This window comes from Ictalurus punctatus, chromosome 1 (genome assembly GCF_001660625.3).
Source record: "Ictalurus punctatus breed USDA103 chromosome 1, Coco_2.0, whole genome shotgun sequence".
Lineage (NCBI taxonomy): Eukaryota > Metazoa > Chordata > Actinopteri > Siluriformes > Ictaluridae > Ictalurus > Ictalurus punctatus.
Genome location: NC_030416.2, coordinates 21,789,068 through 21,808,229, shown reverse-complemented (window position 1 = coordinate 21,808,229; position 19,162 = coordinate 21,789,068). Strand labels below are relative to the sequence as shown.

Genomic DNA, 19,162 nt, shown 5'->3' with positions numbered 1-19,162 from the left:
CTCTAGGAAGGGTCCTGCTGGTTCCAGACTTCTTCCATTTACCGATGATGGAGGCCACTTTGCTCATTGGGACCTTCAATGAAGCAGAAATGTTTCTGTACCCTTCCCCAGATCTGTGCCTCAATACAATCCTGTCTCGTCTCAAAGGTCTGCAGACAATTCCTTGGACTTCATGGCTTGCTTTGTGCTCTGACATGCATTGTTAACTGTGGGACCTTATATAGACAGGTGTGTGCCTTTCCAAATCATGTCCAATGAGTTTACCACAGGTGGACTCCAATCGAGTTGTAGAAACATCTCAAGAATGATCAGTGGAAACAGGATGTACCTGAGCTCAATTTTGATTGTCATGGCAAAGGCTGTGAATACTTTTGCTAACGGGTTTTTTTTTTTTTAATAAATTTGCAAAGATTTCAAACAAACTTCTTTCATGTTGTCATTATGGGGTATTGTTTGTAGAATTTTGAGGAAAATAATGAATTTAATCCATTTTGGAATAAGGCTGTAACATCACAAAATGTGGGAAAAGTGAATCACCATGAATACTTTCTGGATGCACTGTAAATAGGCATGATTTTACATAAGCTTCAGATGCTGGTTGCGCACAAGAGGTGCTCCCGATAGTGTTATGCTAAACGCAACGTCGAAGTGCCCTTTGAAAGGGAACCTACAGATCATTACAACACTAGAGACTCCTTCCATAAATGCTCTCCTTACAGAAAACTTTTATTTTAATATTTTTCTTAGAATTTAGTTATTCATTTATTATTAGGCTTAGATTATGTGGGATTATATGAGCTGTTGCTATAGAAACTACATGTTATGATAATGAGTCTTTATTGGTCACATATACATTACAACACAGTGTAATTCTTTTCTTTGCATACCCCAGCATGCCAGGAAGCTGGGGGCGGGAGCGCAGGGTCAGCCATGATACAGTGTCCCTGGAGCAGAGAGGGTTAAGGGCCTTGCTCAAGAGTCCAACAGTGGTAGCTTGGCAGCATCGGGGCTTGAACCCTGACCCCCGACCTTCCGATCAGTAAACAAGAGCCTTAACCCTTAATCCACCATTGCCCCCCAATAAATAGAAAATGTAAATTGTTTGAATTATAGCTGGCACTATTGTCAGACCTTCTGACCAATCGGATTTAAGAAATAAAGAGTGTTCTGGTGTGTTTTAATTATTTGGTAGTTGCATAAGATGAAGAACAATTTTCAGGTGGTCATAAATCCATCCATCCATTTTCTGTACCACTTATTCTACAGAGGGTCACAGGGAGCCTGGACAACTATTCCAGGAAACTCAGGGAACAAGGCCAACCAAGTCATGGGACACACACATACTCAGGACGCACGCACACACTAGACAATTTGGAAATGCCAAGCAGCCTACAACACTTGTCTTTGGACTGGGGGAGGAAACCCCCCTGAAGCACAGGGAGAATATGCAAACTCCCCACACACAGGATGGAGGCAGGATTTGAACCCCCAACCCAGGAGGTGTGAGGCAATTGTGCTAACCACTAAGTCACCATGCCCCCAAACATTATGGATATTGGCCCAGTAATTAAAATCAGAAAAAGGCTATATAAACGGAAGGGACAGTGTTTATGTTACTGCCTCTGTAAAATGTCCTCTGGTGTGCTGGGCACCAGTGCATACAGCAGAAAATCTCTCCAAGCTATAATGGATTGCTTGACTGTGATTCTTCTGAACAGTCATCCATCTGCAGTCGGGCTTTTGCTTTGCATTAGGCCCACCACATTCATTATCATATCAGTTAATGCAATTATATGCAAATGATCCCACACAGCAGCCATGTGTATATATCAATTACGGTGACAGCAAGTAGAGTGCAACATGGGATATTAAGGTAATTCCTAAGCAAATAGATTGCACCTGAGAAGAACAATGAACACATGAGAAGCCAGGAGAAACAGTGCAAATCAGCAAAAGATAGCAAGTCCACCCCCAAGAAAGGCTGGAAAATGTACTTCATCAATCCTTGATCCTGTACTGCCTCATGCCAGCACAATTTGGCCTTCTTCTTATCTTGATTTGGTAATGAGGGAATGAAAAAGAGCTAATTGCTCTGCAGTTGAATGGTTCCTTTTGGAATCATGACACATGAGAGATGTCTTCAAGCAGGAAGCACTGGAAATAGCTGATAAACCTGATGGGTAAGACTGCATTTGCTCTTAAATTCAGCATTCCTTATAGACTTTTTATACTACATACCTTGACAAAATGCCCAATGTAGATTCCAGGTAATATGAATTTAATCTCAGATCCCTCTGGGGCACTGGCAGCCCCAAGCAGGTTCACTGGAGCTAGCCCTGGATTATGCTCCCATAGCATCCCTGAATTGTAAAAGTCCTATTAAATTAATTTAAACACGTTTAAAGGTGAATTCAAAAACTTAATTCATCGTCAGTAAGTGCTTTAACCTGGTGAGGGTTGACCAGGTTAAAGCACCATACACACATATTCACACCCTCATTCACACCTAGGGACAATTTACAGACACCAATTCCCTTATCAGCATGTTTATGGAAGGCAAGCGGGGAAAAGGGTGAACCCAGAGGAAGCTCACACAGATATGGAAGAACATGCAAAGCACACCCCAAGATCAGAATCAAACTGGGGACCCAAAAGCTATGAGGCAGCAATGCTACCCACTCTGTCACCATGCCACCTTAGCCTAATTTAAAAATATATATATTAAACCAGTTAAATAAACAGCAAGAGTTTGGTCTAGTGTTGCTCTGAGAAATGAAATGTCGACATATTTGCAGCACATTTTTGGGCGGTGGAAATCAATCAGAAACCAAAAACACTGTCAGTCAGTTCATTTTTTGTCAGAAACTGTCACTTGATATTTTATCAATAATGGGTGATTAGGATCACAGATAGGCTTTATTGCAACTGTTTTTCCAATATGTGTTTCACACTAATATGTTATGTAATCCAAATAATCTAAAGCTAAAAAAAAAAAAAAAAAAAAAAAAAAACAGTATTCCTGGTGCTGCCACTGAATTGAGAAGTCTGTTTTTTCAACCTCTAATTTAATAAATGTCATGTAATAATGTTGTATACTGGGAGGTTTGTGTGGGTGTGTTTGAGATCTATACTAAGTGGCTCACTGCCTACAGCCTATATGCAGTATCTGAGCGTGCTGTGTGCCTGAGCTGCGGGTTGAAGCAGGACACTGAATCACAGCACAGATGGCATGGGCTCTAAATGGATGGAGCTGTAGCCCCACTGCGAGCGGTCACAGCAACAAAGCCCCAGAGCAAACAGCTCGACCTCTGATTAAAACCCCAGCCTTGGAGCTGTAAAGCAACATCATTTTCACTGACTAAACACAGCCAAGTCAGCAGTTCCTAGAATGGTTGCCCTTGTTTCAACTGCAGCTAAAATCGTTGCTTTTTCATCAAAGTTTTCATATCTACTACTGATTTTATAGGATTCTATAAGGACTCAAACATAATTAAACTTCAAAGCATGCATGACTACTGTAAATAATAGCCATGATGTACAGTTCCATCCGAAACTACTCGAATGGCAAGGCAAATTTATTGATTTGTGCTGTAGATATTTGAGACATTTGGGTTCGAGAACAAACAATGAATATGGGAAGAGAGTATAAAATTTCAGCTATTATGTCCTGGTATTTTTATGTAGATGTGTTAAACAACACAGAGGGTAGCACATTTTGTATCAGACCGCCTATATTTGAGCAAAAATATTGGAACATGTGACTGGCAGGTGTTTCTTGTTACCTAGGTGTGCCCTGTTAGATTGATTATTTAAAAAATAAATAGCTCTGAACAAAGGTTTTAGCCTTCAGTTTCACCTGTGAAGACTGTACTTGTTAAAAAGGATAGGCCAACATGAAGATCAGAGAGCTGTCTATGGGAGAAAAGCAAGCCATTTTGAAGCTGAGAAAAGAGGGAAAATCAATCAGAGGTATTGCACAAACATTGGGCATAGCCAATACAACAATTTTGAATGTCTTGAAAAAGAAATAAACCACTGGTGTTCTGAGCAACAGACACCGAATGGGTTGGCCAAGAATAACAACAACAGGCGATGACAAAGACATTGTGAGAACTGTTAAGAAAAACCTAAAAACAACAGTCAGTGACATCACTAACAACCTCCATAGGGCAGGGGTGAAGGTATGTCACAATCCACCATTCGAAGAAGAATTCGAGAGTAGAAATATATAGAAGCCATAGCACAAGATGCAAACCACTCATCAGCAGTAATTGGAACAAATTATTTTTGTTCAATCTGGCTTTCCAAACCATTGGAAAGCCAGATTGGAATTCGCAAACAAATATAGAGATGAGTCATAAAACTTCTGGAACCAAGATTAACCTCTAGCAAAGTGATGCAAAGGACAAAGTGTGGAGAAAGAAAGGATCTGCTCATGACCCAACACAATCAAGCTCATCTGTGAAACATGGTGGAGGTAGTGTCATGACTTGGGCTTGCATGACTACTTCTGCAACAAGCTCACTAATCTTTATTGATGATGTAACTCATGATTGTAGCAGCAGAATGAATTCAGAAGTTTTCAGGAACATTCTGTCTGCCAATTTACAGAGAAATGCATCCAAATCAATAGGGAGGAACTTTAGCATACAGCAAGACAATGATCCAAAACATATTGCCAAATCAACAAAGCACGTCATCTGGGGGAAAAGTGGAAGGTTTTAGACTGGCCAAATCAATCACCAGACCTTAACCCAATTGAGCAGCATTTCACCTCCTGAAGAGGAGACTGAAGGGAGGAACCCCCCACAACAAACAACAACTGAGAGAGGCTGCGGTACAAGTCTGGAAAAGCATCACAAAAGTGGAAAACAACAATTTGGTGACATCAGTGAGTGACAGGCTTGATGCAGTTAGCAAGGGATATGCAACCAAATATTAAGTGTTATTTACTTTAATTTACTTCAGTATTTATGTGTTCCTATACTTTTGCTCACCTAAAAATTGGGTGGTCTGATACAAAATGTTCTATGTTTTATGTTGTTTAACACACCAACACCTACTGGGGGGCAGTGGTAGATTGACGGTTAAAGCTCTGGGTTACTGATCAGAAGGTCAGGGGTTCAAGCCCCAGCACTGCAAAGCTGCCACTGTTGGGCCCTTGAGCAAGGCCCTTAACCCTCTCTGCTCCAGGGGCGCTGTATCATGGCTGACCCTGCACTCTGACCCCACCTTCCTGACATGCTGGAGTATGCAAAGAATATAATTTCACTGTGCATATGTATATGTTATAAATAAAGACTCATTATTATTACATGTAAAAACTGAAATCCTAAACTCTCATCTCATATACATCTTTTGATCTTAAACCCAAAGTTCTTTAGCGTATAGCGCAAACAAATGATCTGTCACAATAGTTTCAGAGGGGAAGGTAACATGAAATTGCTGCGCTTTGCCAAGACATTTCTGTTTAATTACAAAAGACATAATATGCATACAGTGCTTCCTACAAATCTAACAACCAACATTTCATGTTTTGCTTCATGTTGTTTCTGAGTATTCCAAATTATATACATGCTGAGAATTCATGTGAGAAATCAATTACATCCAGCTTCTCCCAGCTCTGGGGCCAGAGACTTAACACAGCACATTGTCTGCTGGTAGAATTTCAGATCTGGTGATGGCTTTGTGATCTGTTCTGCATCAGTGCAAGAGCTTGCAAGCTTTATAAAGAAGAGAAAGAGAGAGAGAGATGAAGCAAAAGAGAGGGGAAAATACTGGGGGTATCCAGCGTCCCCTGGCTCACTGAGCAGCTAAGCTAGCATGACAACACAAACATGGGCCACAGCCATTTTTCCTGAGGATAAAGCTCAGCAATGAAGCAAAGCCATAAACATGAATTCTCTTACTTTCATCTTTTTCTGCCATTCCTCTCCCATCACAATAAACCGTCTGTCTGTGATGACTTGTGCTGTGGTCAAGGTGACCCAGAAAGCCCAGCACATAAAGTTTGTAATTTTCTTGTTAAACAGACAAACTCACTCATAAAGAACTTTTTCATTACCAGCCCAAAGGGATGTTAATTACACGGAGCTGCTGCCAGAGAAAGCCGGCATTAGCATTGTGCCCACTTGCCTAATGTCACGCCTCTGTGGGGTCTTTTTTCCTGTTTTAACTTCAAATAGTATTAAAAAATGAGTCAGTCACAATAAAGTAGCTCAGTGAATTCAAGAACCAAATTAAAAAGAGCTACAACAAGCAACTACACCTCAGCCCTTGCCCCACTCTCCCATGCTGACACAGTGACAAGATTACACACTCCTACATGACAATGTCAGAACCTACAATACAGATAAATTGCTGCTCTTTACAAGTATTGCATTTATTTCAGTTCTAATAAACTGACCAGTGTGGCTTTTTAATGATCTGACCAGAGCGATACATCATATAAGCAATGCAGTTAGTTTCACTCAGCAAAAGAAAATTGCATTATCTTTAATTTCACACTCTAATATGTCTAATAAAATGTTCTAATGATATTTTGACTTATTATAACTTATTAATGAGCAAAGTAAAAACAGGGTCAAAACAAAACGGAATACAATCTAGCATTTTGCACACGGGCTGATCAACAATTGCTTTTGGACTACCAATTTGTGCTTCAATATATTAATCATTTCAATATATCGATGTTTTATTGTGGCAAACAGTAAAAAAACAAATATAAAATTAAAATCTGGTCAGGCTAATGGAATAAAAATCTTATTTATGTACAGCTGTGTTTCCAGGCAACAAGGGGTAATTGTCTAATTTATCAGATTTTATTGTAACCTCAAGTATGGTATTTGTCTTTACAAGCAAATAAAATGAGTGCTCACTCACTCACATTTGGTAACCATGTTTTTTTGGTCAAGATCATGGTAAATACCAGAGATTATCCACAGAACACTGGGAAATACACCCTGGGTGGGATGTCCAGCCCATCACAGGGCACCACACACACACACACACACACACACACACACACACACACACACACACACACACACACACACACTCACATGTGGGCCAATTCAGAGTCACCAATCCACCTACTAGCATATTTTGGTTGGTAGGAGAAAACCAGAGAACACAGAGAAAACCCACCTGGACATGGGATGAACTGCAAAATATCACACAGAAAACAAGTTTTAACTGTGGACCCTGGAATTGTGAGGCAGCAACACTATCCACTGCACTACCTTGGCACCAACAGTTGTATTACTATCTGTAGTTTCTTCTATTATCTTACTGCTTATTTATTTAAAGCACCACACGCTGTGTATATATGAACTTCTGCAATTAAGCAGTTGTCCAACCTTAGCATGTTACTTCATGCTTGCTACCTTCCATTAGCTTTGGATCTGCTCTGGCCAGCTGGATTTACACTCACTTACTTCCTCATTTCACTCAGCATCCCTATGGCACTCCAAAAATTTACATCCATGTCAGTTTTTATCTCTCCAAGTTCTATGAAGGACAAACAAGCTGGCTTTATATTACATTTCTTTGCAGGGGGAAAACAATGTGCACCCTGTATAGCCAGGCAGACTAAAAACAGTGATCATTAATCTTTTTATCTGTTATTTACAGTGTACTCCAGGCAAGGAGAAAGATGTGATGGAAATGAGAGCTGCATCATGTTCCCTCAGGTTGCAGATGGACAGACTATTCTATGCTTTCTGGTTTTGCACCAAAACACACATCATTCTATCCATCTCTGTGAATTCAGAAAAGACACCAGAGCACTGGATCTTTAGCTAGATACACATATTGCCCTCCACTAATATTGGCACCCTTGGTAAATCTTGGTAAAAAAAAAAAAAAAAAAAAAAAAAAAAAAAAAAAAAAAAAAAAACTTTGTTAAATACAGGTGTGTAACAATTATTGACACCCCTATGAAATCATATGAGAAAAGTATATTCCCAATGATATTAAAAAAAAAAAAAATTGTACACCTGGGTGACTAGGAACAGGAAATTATTCAACCATGACTTCCTGTTTCACAGGGATATAAATATGAGGTAACACATAGGGCAAATTCCCTTAGTCATTCATAACAATGGCTAAGACCAAGGAATACAGCTATGATGTGAAGCAAAAGGCTGTTGAGCCTCAGAAAATGGGAAGTGGCTATACTAAAATAGAACAAGCATTGAAAATTAACATTTCCATTATCATGGCAATAATTAAGAAGTTCCAGTCAACTGGACAAAAATCAACCAAGAATTGGACACGAGTCTATATTCTCTCAACGCACTGAAGAGGATGGTTTGAGTGGCCAAAAAATCTCCAACAATCACAGCTGGAAAATTGCATATTTTAGTTGTATATTGAGGTCAGAAAGTCTCCAAAACTATAATCTGAAGCAACCTACTTCACCACAATTTGTTCGGAAGGGTTTCAAGAAAAAAGCCCCTACTCTCATCCAAAAACAAACTAAAGCGTCTTCAATTTGCCAGACACTACTGGAACTTCAAATAGGATCAGGTTCTATGGTCAGATGAAACCAAAATAGAGCTATCACATTTCAAGATAGAGACAGATGCAAATGCAGAACTTACAGTTTTAATAAAGAAACAAACAAAGGGCAACAGACAAACTGACATGGCAGCAAAATAGATAGACAAAGAAAAACTAACATAAAACAAAGAGTGCAATGCAAACTGTGACTATATACAAGAGTGCTAATTACCAGGAACATGAATCAGGTGCAGGTGGTCATGTGACTGTGGTGCAATGGCTGTTGGGAACTGTAGTTCAGTGTTCCCTTACTGATTTCATGACAAGAGCTTTTTGGCAATAAACACAGGAGGTGGTTTTGGTGCACACAGAGAAGTAGCCATGTGGAAAAGTACCTCATGCCCACAGTTAAATATGTGTAGGCTTTTGTTTTGTGTAATATTTTGGGGCTGTTTTTCTGCCAGAGGACCTGGACATTTTGTTAGGATACATGGCATCATGGACTCTAGCAAATATCAACAGATATTAAATGAAAACCTGACTGCCTCTGCCAGAATGCTTAAAATGGGTTGTGGTTGGATCTTCCAGTAGGACAATGATCCAAAACATACATCAAAATCAACACAAAAATGGTTTACTGACCACAAAATCAAGGTCCTGCATGGCCATCCCAGTCCCCTGACTTGAAAATCATTGAAATCCTGTGAGGTGAACTGAAGAGAAGAGTCCACCAGCATGGACCTCGAAATTTGAAGGATCTGGAGAGATTCTGTATGAAGGAATGGTCTCAGATCCCTTGCCATGTATTCTCCAACCTCATCAGGCATTATAGGATAAGACTCAGAGCTGTTAACTTGGCAAAGGGAGCACAAAGTATGGACTACAAGGGTGCCAATAATTGTTGCACACCTATATTTAACAAAAAATTATTATTTTGTTTGTAATTGTTTGATATCTATGAGAGCAGAGTATTTTTTGTGATTTTTTAAACAGAAGATCAAAAGGTTAAACAAAAAAGACAATTTCTCAGTCTTCTTTGCTCATATTTACCAAGGGTGCCAATATTAGTGGAGAGCACTGTATATTTAATAACAATACTGGATAGATTTTGGTCTTATACAGACTTTAATCAGTGTGTTTCATGCTCCACAATACAGATATAAGTCATATGGTTTTCTGTAATGCCAATGTGAAGTACAGATTCCATTATGTAAAAGAGATGTACGGGCTAAAGACCTCTGGGGCAAGGACAGTGATGACAAATCAAATTTACTATAGATCAGATGAAAGGATCAAAGAGAAGAAGAAGCTTACTGTTTTAATCCAATTTCTGCAAGACTGGATGTGAAAGAAGTAGGATTGATTAATCATTTTCAGTGTGAGTAGGGTGACATGCCACAGCTTGCATGTTGGAGAAACTGATTTGGCTGAGTTTGGTGCTAACAATTGGGACCTACACTATGGCAATTGAATACACTCACTTGCAAAAAGCTGATGTGCCACTAGGGCAAATGTAGGAAACCTTTACTACTGAAAAATGTACTCTCAGAAAATGACAATTACACATATTTACACTGTTTTATTTTTCTTTTGCTTGTTGGAAAAGTTCACAGGGCATCTGTTTGAGAGTAGAAATGTGCATCGGGATTGGGATCCCACAGGATGCAACAAAATGTTGTGCAAAAAGTAGATTTTTATTTTCATGGTAATGCAAGTGAGTGTTCAAATAAGAAGCTCAGGGGACAAACAAAGCCCATACTCATTAACATGAATGTACAACATTCATTCATTAATTCATCCTCATTAGCTGCCTGGTCATTGGTTGATGATTTTAATTAGGCTACTAGTATGTTCATATTTTGGGGAATAGAAACAATATCACAGGCAGGTTCAAACAAAAATAATAACTGCACAAGCTATATTAAAAACACCCCCACGCACTATCTTGAGTGATATGAAGTTGAGGAACTGAAATATCTAAAATTCACAGACCATGCTGACAGTGCTGGCATTTCTACCTCTAGGGTTTTTCCAGTGTTTCCAGGGGCATAGCTGTAGGGGGTCATATAAAAAAAAAATCAGCTTTACACCTCACCCATTTCAGACTGTACTCCGAATACAGATAAAGATATTTATAGCATTAAACAAATACAGATACAGATAGTGACATTGCTTTTGATTTTGTACTCTTTATTCTCAGCACTCTCTGCTGATTATCAAATGAATTGTTGCTCTCTTACATAAGATTACTGACTCCTTTAATTCATTACCAGAAGATTTTTCATTGCCTGAATGGGTTTATTTATTTCCCTGGATTGTCCCCAGTAATGTGAGGTTCAAATGAACAGGATGTATAATTATGGAGCCTGTAGAACAATCATTTCACATAATGAGGGCTTATCTGGCCAGGCTCTACACGTTGTGTAGATCCATTTGTTACAGAATTACAGAGGTAAATCCTCTGTATCGCCAGTTCAGGCTCTTCATTCCCAGCCTTATTTCTATGGCAGCTAAATTACGTGTTAAATACCTGTCTTTTTAACAACAACCTAAACCTGATTAACATTAGCCACTAAAAATGGGTGAACCCTATTCCAAACCCTATTCACAAATTAGCCAAAAAATTATCAATTTAGGGGAGACCAGAAACTGAAAAAGGCAGACCAAGGCAGGCAGTTGCAACCTGGATCTCTCTTCAGGATATATTTGGTAATGACCCTAGAACTCCACCAGATGTGCCTTTCTGTAGTCTTCCTCCATCTTATTGGCTCTTTGGCTCTCTTGTGTTAGAGATGAATGATGCTGGAGCACCGATGTGCAGTTAATGTACAGCTGGGGCACAGAGCTGCTGTTTGGTATGAGCCAGGTAATAAAGACCTGCACAACTCCCACCAGATCCTCAGACAGAGGACACTTATAAGAGAACATGCCTGTACAATACTATGGCCTTGGGTGTTATAACTTTGAGAATCTCGTTATGTATGAGAAAGATTAGCAAAGAGATCAGTGGCTCGCCCAGGGGCCTTCTTCAGCAAGGGCATGACCAATTAAGACCAAGCTATTTGATTTGAGCAGATTTGTGCCTCTCTTCTGCCTCACAGTGAAATGTTAACTTTCTATTAGTTATCCAACAGTTTTACTCACAGACTGTTCACATACAGCAAGGCTCACTTCAGGGTAAAGTGATGTGCAAATCAGCTCGGACAAGTATATCAAATCAATTATGCACTCGAGATCTGAAAGCAGACAAACATAGTTGCAAAATAAATTCTACAAGGAAACCCTTTGCAGTAAGCAGTGAATCCTGCATTTCATCAGCTCCCATTCAGCATGCCTCGTCATTTCCAGACCATTATTAGCAGCTCTGCATGTGTTCAGTGCCATGGCCACCTGAGATTCAGGACAAAGTTACATGTTATTTTCTCTGTCCCACCAGAGGGACAAAAGTTACAAATTTTGTAGATTACTCAACTCACCACAGACACACAGCTCAAGAGCAGGATCTGAGCTGTGTTTACCATTTAACCCCAGCTCTCCAGATCGGCTGATTCCTGCCTGCCCTGGGAACCATGCTCATTTCAGAAGGGAAATTGAAGGGACTGTAAACAGAGGGTGCCTAATGCTCAAAAATCCTATTAAATTCTCTGCTTTCCTGCTAGCTCTCTTGCTCCCTCAGATAACAAATCTTAATTTCTCTCTAGAGACATACTCAGGCTATCGCTTCAAGGTTTGCCTCTTCACAGGGCATAAGCTAAGCAGTTAAAACAGTCCTACTACAAACAGCCTTATCCAGTAAGCATGATTTACTCATAATCGCCTGGTATTTAACTGATAGGACTATAGTAGATATCCCAGGGGCATAAGAAGGCAGCAAGGTGTGACATGGGAAGTGTAGTGTGAATAAGCTATAAGCTAGCTAAAACTAGAAAATAAGCACAATATAAACAAACATGCTGCTGGCAAAGGCAGGCCTTTTCAAAACCACTTTGCATGCCAAATGGAATAAACACACAGGAATCTGGCAAATGAGTATATGAACCTTCGACATACATACAACAACATTCATCCAAAGTAACCTCTTTATCCTGATTAGGGTTATGGTGTATATGGAGCCTACTGGACAGCAGGTGGGAATACTCTCTGAATGGGCTGTCTGTGCCACTCATTCACACTCATTCACACCTCGGGGCAATTTAGCATTGCCAATTGTAACCTAACAGCATGTTTTTGGGAGACAAGATAAAACCCATACAGAGACAGTGATAACTGTGAAAATGAGCACAGACAGTTATCTGAGCACAAGGTCGAAGCAGGAACCATGGAGCTGTGAGGTGTCACCGTGCCTCTATATAACATACGACATATAATAGAACACATCCTAGCAATATGATGTCACATACTCATTAATGATGTCTATACAAAAAGTGCAATCCACACACAGACACACAAAAAAAAACACACACCAAAGATAAGGTATCATAATGCTGCAAAGTGACAGCAGTGAGTAACACAACTGATAAGTAGCATGAAATTGGCCTACTGCACTCTGTAACCAAATTGTAAGTAAGCATCAGTGTCAAAACAACACAGCAGCAAGTGATAAGTACAAGGGCCTGTCTTATTGTACATTGTAAATAAGTAAATAAGCATATTGCACATAAATATGAAGTGCAATATGCTTTCTTAATTACAATGTGCATAATGGAACGACACAGCTGAAGGCACTGCAAATTAAAAAAAACAAAACAATGTTCTAGAGCACTCTTGGCAGAACTGAACAGGAGGAAAAAGGGGGATATCAATTTCTATTTGTATTCACATTCTGTCTGATAGTACTTGACATTCCCTGCTATCATATCCTAATTCGCTGCTTCCTGATAAACCGCGTATCAGTGGTTTCCAAACATGGAGACTGTCAGGGGCCACTGGCTTTAATTAAACCCAATGGGAAAAATATTCATTACTGCACAGCTACTATGACAGTGGATAGGGATCTGTATGAGGAGCATGATTATCACGGGTTATGGAGCACTAGCATATATTCAGACAGTCCTTTTTACATATCCGAATCATTTGGAAAGTTTGAGGCAGAATATTTCATCTGTGCGTGTACATGTGTGTGTATACATACAGAGACAGCATTAGTTCCATGTCTTCCTAAGCACTGGGCTTTATTTAAACAGAAGTAGCCTTTCAGCCTCTCCTGCTATTGCCTTTCATAGTAATTGACCTTTCGAGTAATGGTGTTTTGATTCTCAATTCCCAGAAGGCAGGCTTTTTTTCAGCGAGCCTCTGTATCTAACTGCAGTGTGTCATGTTTTACTGCTGAAAACCTTATGTGCTTGTTTATCTATCTCATTATCTATCTTGTCAAAGTCTCATTAGCATTCGATCTCTAATCATCTCTTTTCTTTTCTTCCTCTAAATAATGTATGCCTGACTACCACATAATCACAATTACGCACTCACCACTTTGTTTAGATTTTGCAATTCCAAGCAGGTGCATCAGATTAAGAGTGTTTCTCGTTACAAGTGGCTCTAAGAACATCTCTCACGTCTCTCAGCATCATGCCTCCTTCTGGGTAAAGCCAAACTCTTCGAGCAGCACATTAATTTGTCAAGGTAAAAACCAGCTTTCTAATAAATGCTGTCTAACATTGGGCTCTCAAAGGCTCAAGAGGTGCCCATGATGAGAACATGTAGTGTAATAGATGGCAGGGTCGAGAGGGTTACTTTTAAAAATTTATTCCGTTACAGTTACAAATTACTTCATAAAAAATTTGATCAGTAACATGATCTAAGTATCACAATATGAAAGTAATGTAACCTGATTACTTTTGTATTACTTCAAGGCCACATACGTAAATAATGTCAAGAAAAACGCAAAATGATCTAAAATAATAGTGTTCAAAACAGTGCTATTATGAATGCAGATACACTGAAAAAGACACACTATTAGCATCATTTTATATATATATATATATATATATATATATATATATATATATATATATATATATACATCCATCCATCCATCTTCTACCGCTTACTCCTTGTTCAGGGTCACGGGGAACCTGGAGCCTATCCCAGGAAGCATCGGGCACAAGGCGGGGTACACCCTGGACAGGGTGCCAGTCCATCGCAGGGCAACAATCACATACACACTCACACACCCATTCATACACTACGGACACTTTAGACACGCCAATCAGCCTACCATGCATGTCTTTGGACTGGGGGAGGAAACCGGAGTACCCGGAGGAAACCCCCGCAGCACGGGGAGAACATGCAAACTCCGCACACATATGGCCCCGGCGGGACTCGAACCATGGACGTGAGAGGCGAACGTGCGAACCACTAAGCCACCGTACGTCCCTTTATGTATATATATATATATATATATATATATATATATATATATACACACAGTATCTCACAAAAATGAGTACACTCCTCACATTTTTGTAAATATCTGATTATATCTTTTCATGTGACAACACTGAAGAAATGACACTTTGATACAATGTAAAGTAGTGAGTGTACAGCTTGTATAACAGTGTAAATTTGCTGTCCCCTCAAAATAACTCAACACACAGCCATTAATGTCTAAACCGATGGCAACAAAAGTGAGTACACCCCTAAGTGAAAATGTCCAAATTGGGGCCAAAGTGTCAATATTTTGTGTGGCCACCATTATTTTCCAGCACTGCCTTAACAATCTTGGGCATGGAGTTCACCAGAGCTTCACAGGTTGCCACTGGAGTCCTCTTCCACTGCTCCATGACGACATCACGGAGCTGGTGGACGTTAGAGACCTTGTGCTCCTCCACCTTCCGTTTGACGATGCCCCATAGATGCTCAATAGGGTTTAGGTCTGGAGACATGCTTGGCTAGTCCATCACCTTCACCCTCAGCTTCTTTAGCAAGGTTATCATGCTGGAATACTGCCCTGCGGCCCAGTCTCCGAAGGGAGGGGATCATGCTCTGCTTCAGTATGTCACAGTACATGTTGGCATTCATGGTTCCTTCAATGAACTGTAGCTCCCCAGTGCCGGCAGCACTCATGCATCCCCAGACCATGACACTCCCACCACCATGCTTGACTGTAGGCAACACACACATCTTTGTACTCCTCACCTGGTTGCCGCCACACACGCTTGACACCATCTGAACCAAATAAGTTTATCTTGGTCTCATCAGACCACAGGACATGAATCCAGTGATCCATGTCCTTAGTCTGCTTGTCTTCAGCAAACTGTTTGCAGGCTTTCTTGTGCATCATCTTTAGAAGAGCCTTCCTTCTGGGATGACAGCCATGCAGACCAATTTGATGCACTGTGCGGCATATGGTCTGAGCACTGCCAGGCTGACCCCCCACCCCTTCAACCTCTGCGAGCAATGCTGACAGCACTCATACGTCTGTTTTCCAAACCCAACCTCTGGAAATGACGCCGAGCACGTGCACTCAACTTCTTTGGTCAACCATGGTAAGGCCTGTTCTGAGTGGAACCTGTCCTGTTAAACCACTGTATGGTCTTCTTATAGCCTAGGCCATCTTTATGTAGAGCAACAATTCTTTTTTTCAGATTCTCAGAGAGTTCTTTGCCATGAGGTGCCATGTTGAACTTCCAGTGACCAGTATGAGGGAGCGTGAGAGCTATGACACCAAATTTAACAAACCTGCTTCCCATTCACACCTGAGACATTGTAACACTAACAAGTGACGTGACACCGGGGAGGGAAAATGCCTAATTGGGCCCAATTTATACATTTTCACTTAGGGGTGTACTCACTTTTGTTGCCAGCGGTTTAGACATTAATGGCTGTGTGTTGAGTTATTTTGAGGTGACAGAAAATTTACACTGTTACACAAGCAGTACATTCACTACTTTACATTGTAGCAAAGTGTAATTTCTTTAGTGTTGTCACATGAAAAGATATAAGAAGACGGGAATTACAGAGAGGGGTTAAAGCAACGCAAACACGCGGACACATTACAGTATTAGACCAAAAGCAAGTCATAATGACTCGAAAGCCGAATCCCGGACATTTTCTCAAATTTAGACGTTTTTTTAAGGTCCGGAAAAGAGGACATGTCCAGGAAAAAGAGTCACCCTATGGTCACCCTAACCACAGCATTTCAGAGAACAATTTGTGTTAATTTCTACCAAAATAACTTTGCACAAAATTTATTTTTGCATGCACCAGGAGGTTGCTCATATGAGCCACAACTGGCAAGAGAGAAGCAGAACTATAATCAAGCAGCTGTCTATATTTCATTTCAAAAGATTCATTTCTTTGCTTTTAAATGAAAAAAAATTGTAATCCTGATAGTATTCCCATTTTTACAAAATGTACCTGTAATCTGATTACTTTGTTTTTGACGTAACTATAACGTCTTACAGTTACCAGTTTTTTGTATCCTGATTACGTAATGCCTTTACGTGTATTCCATTACTCCCCAAACTTGTTTTCAGGACCTGTGGTATGTATTAGTGTGTGTATGTGCACTAGTGTGTAGGTGTGCATTTGTGTGCATCTAGTATCAGCACACTCTGCGGCCTTACAAATTTGGTGAACATATGTATGTGGAAATGCAAACAGGAACTGGAAGCTGCTTGCTTGATTACGGCTGATGAATTATGCACGACAGGCATCTCAAGGTTGATTTGCATGGAGTCGTACATTCCTAATGAGGTGCCCGTTCCCATGCCAGTGGAACTCTGTCCATTTTGACAGCAGCCTTTCTCTACAGAGCTGCATGCTCCCAGAATACCCCATGTTGTGGGAAAACAAACACAAGTGAACAACACATATGCAGCCTCTTAATGGGTGCATGCTATCAGTAGCCTGTAATCTATAATCTAAAGCAAAAGCTGAGTTTAAACAGTCTGCAAGTGTGGCAAAACTAAGAAAGGTCTGAATCAGACACAAGTTCCAGCTCATCCGCTCACACAGATGGAGCCACGCAGTGTGAAACAGACTGGTGGAATTAGAATGAGATTTTTTTTTCTTCCCTAAAATGAAACACACACACTAAACATTTGACAATTATCAAACCTTGAAAAACTCCCCCTCCTACTAGGAGAAGATAAAGACTGCTGTATATTAGCAGCACAATATATCTCGGCCTGCCACAATATTAGAGAAAGTGAGTGATCTGCCTTGCCCTTATGTGTCCTGTAATTGATTTGATTACTCTTCTTAAGTGTTATTGTTTTATGTTTTTTCTTACCTTTATTAGTAAATTCACTTTTATCCTGTAATTTTACACATTTTGTCCTTCTTTTTTTCAATTATTCTTCCTATAGTAAATTTATTTTGTCCTTAATTTGTATAATTATGTACATTGTTTTAGGGCTGCAAGTAACAATTATGTTCATAATCGATTAGTTGGGCGATTATTTTTCGCTTAATCGGATTGGGGGGGGCAGACTTTCCGTACCATTTTTCCAGTTTATTTAAAATAAAATCCACAAACGGAGTGTTACAAATATAAACTTCAGACCAAAATTTTACACAACTGTTTGTCCAATTATATAAGACTGAAAAGAACCCAATGCACACACACACACACACACCAGAATATATTATTAATTTAGGACTTTAGTTTAATTCAGTGCTTTTTGTGCATCCATAAAAATAATGCATAAATAATTATATATATAATATAAACTAATATATAAGTTTATATTATATAATAGTATTTATGCATTCCTTTTTATAAAAGGCAACGTTTACATAAACAGTAAACTGAAGAAAGTCATCGTGACTCTGGGTGTTTGCTAAAGCTAGTGGAGTCACATTACGTGCATATGATGTCATGCGCCATTGACTAGAAAGCGGCTTATACTTCCAGTTAGTTAAAAAAAAAATGGTCGTTTTCCTTTTGAGACGATATTACATTTCTAAAATTTATACACTAGACAGTGGAGTACACAGTACATAATGTAAGTGTATAGTGTGTCATCGGGGACACAACTTTAGTATTTACTCTCCGAAGCGTGTTTTCGGAATAGAAGTAACATAATGTGTAAATGTGCCCCATACCGTACGCAGACCAACTAATCGATAATGAGATTCGTTGACAATGATTTTCATAATAGATTATTATCGATTTTATTGATTAGTTGTTGCAGCTCTACATTGTTTGCACTATTTTTTAAAATTATTTAACCTATTAGTGTTTATTCAGTTTTATTTTATTTCTCTTGTGTTTACAATACCCTTCCCTTGTACTTGCTTTGGCAATACAACTGTACAATTGTTTGTCATGCCAATAAAGCACATAAAAATTGGGGGGAAGGGTGGTTACTGAATGGTGGAATAAACTTACCATGCAGGAGATCAGGGGTGCTGTGAAGTAAGGTGTGGGTGCGGAACAGCTGCCAATCAAAATCATCCTCCTCTCCCTGGCTGAACTCACACAGGCTGGGGTCAGAGTCCTCATCAAACGTACAGCCTGCTGCTAGAGAGAGAGAGAGAGAGAGAGAGAGAGAGAGAGAGAGAGAGAGAGAGAGAGAGAGAGAGAGAGAGAGAGAGAGAGAGAGAGAGAGAGAGAGAGAGAGAGAGAGAGAGAGAGAGAGAGAGAGAGAGAGAGAGAGAGAGAGAGAGAGAGAGAGAATGAATATCAGTCTCCATCCAGGATCCACAGTTGTTA

General features: G+C 39.8%; 1 protein-coding gene across 11 annotated transcripts in view; it reads right to left on the bottom strand.

The window, feature by feature from the left end:
- Positions 1-19,162, bottom strand: part of ptprub (protein tyrosine phosphatase receptor type Ub) — a 254,294-nt gene that overhangs the window by 160,797 nt on the left and 74,335 nt on the right. For 10 of the 11 annotated variants that reach the window (XM_017475677.3, XM_017475705.3, XM_017475713.3 and 7 more), the window contains exon 2: positions 18,839-18,970. In XM_017475677.3, coding sequence (XP_017331166.1) covers positions 18,839-18,970 — 132 coding nt within the window. The remainder of the gene's footprint in view (positions 1-18,838; positions 18,971-19,162) is intronic. The other variant, XM_017475686.3, reaches the window with a different exon arrangement.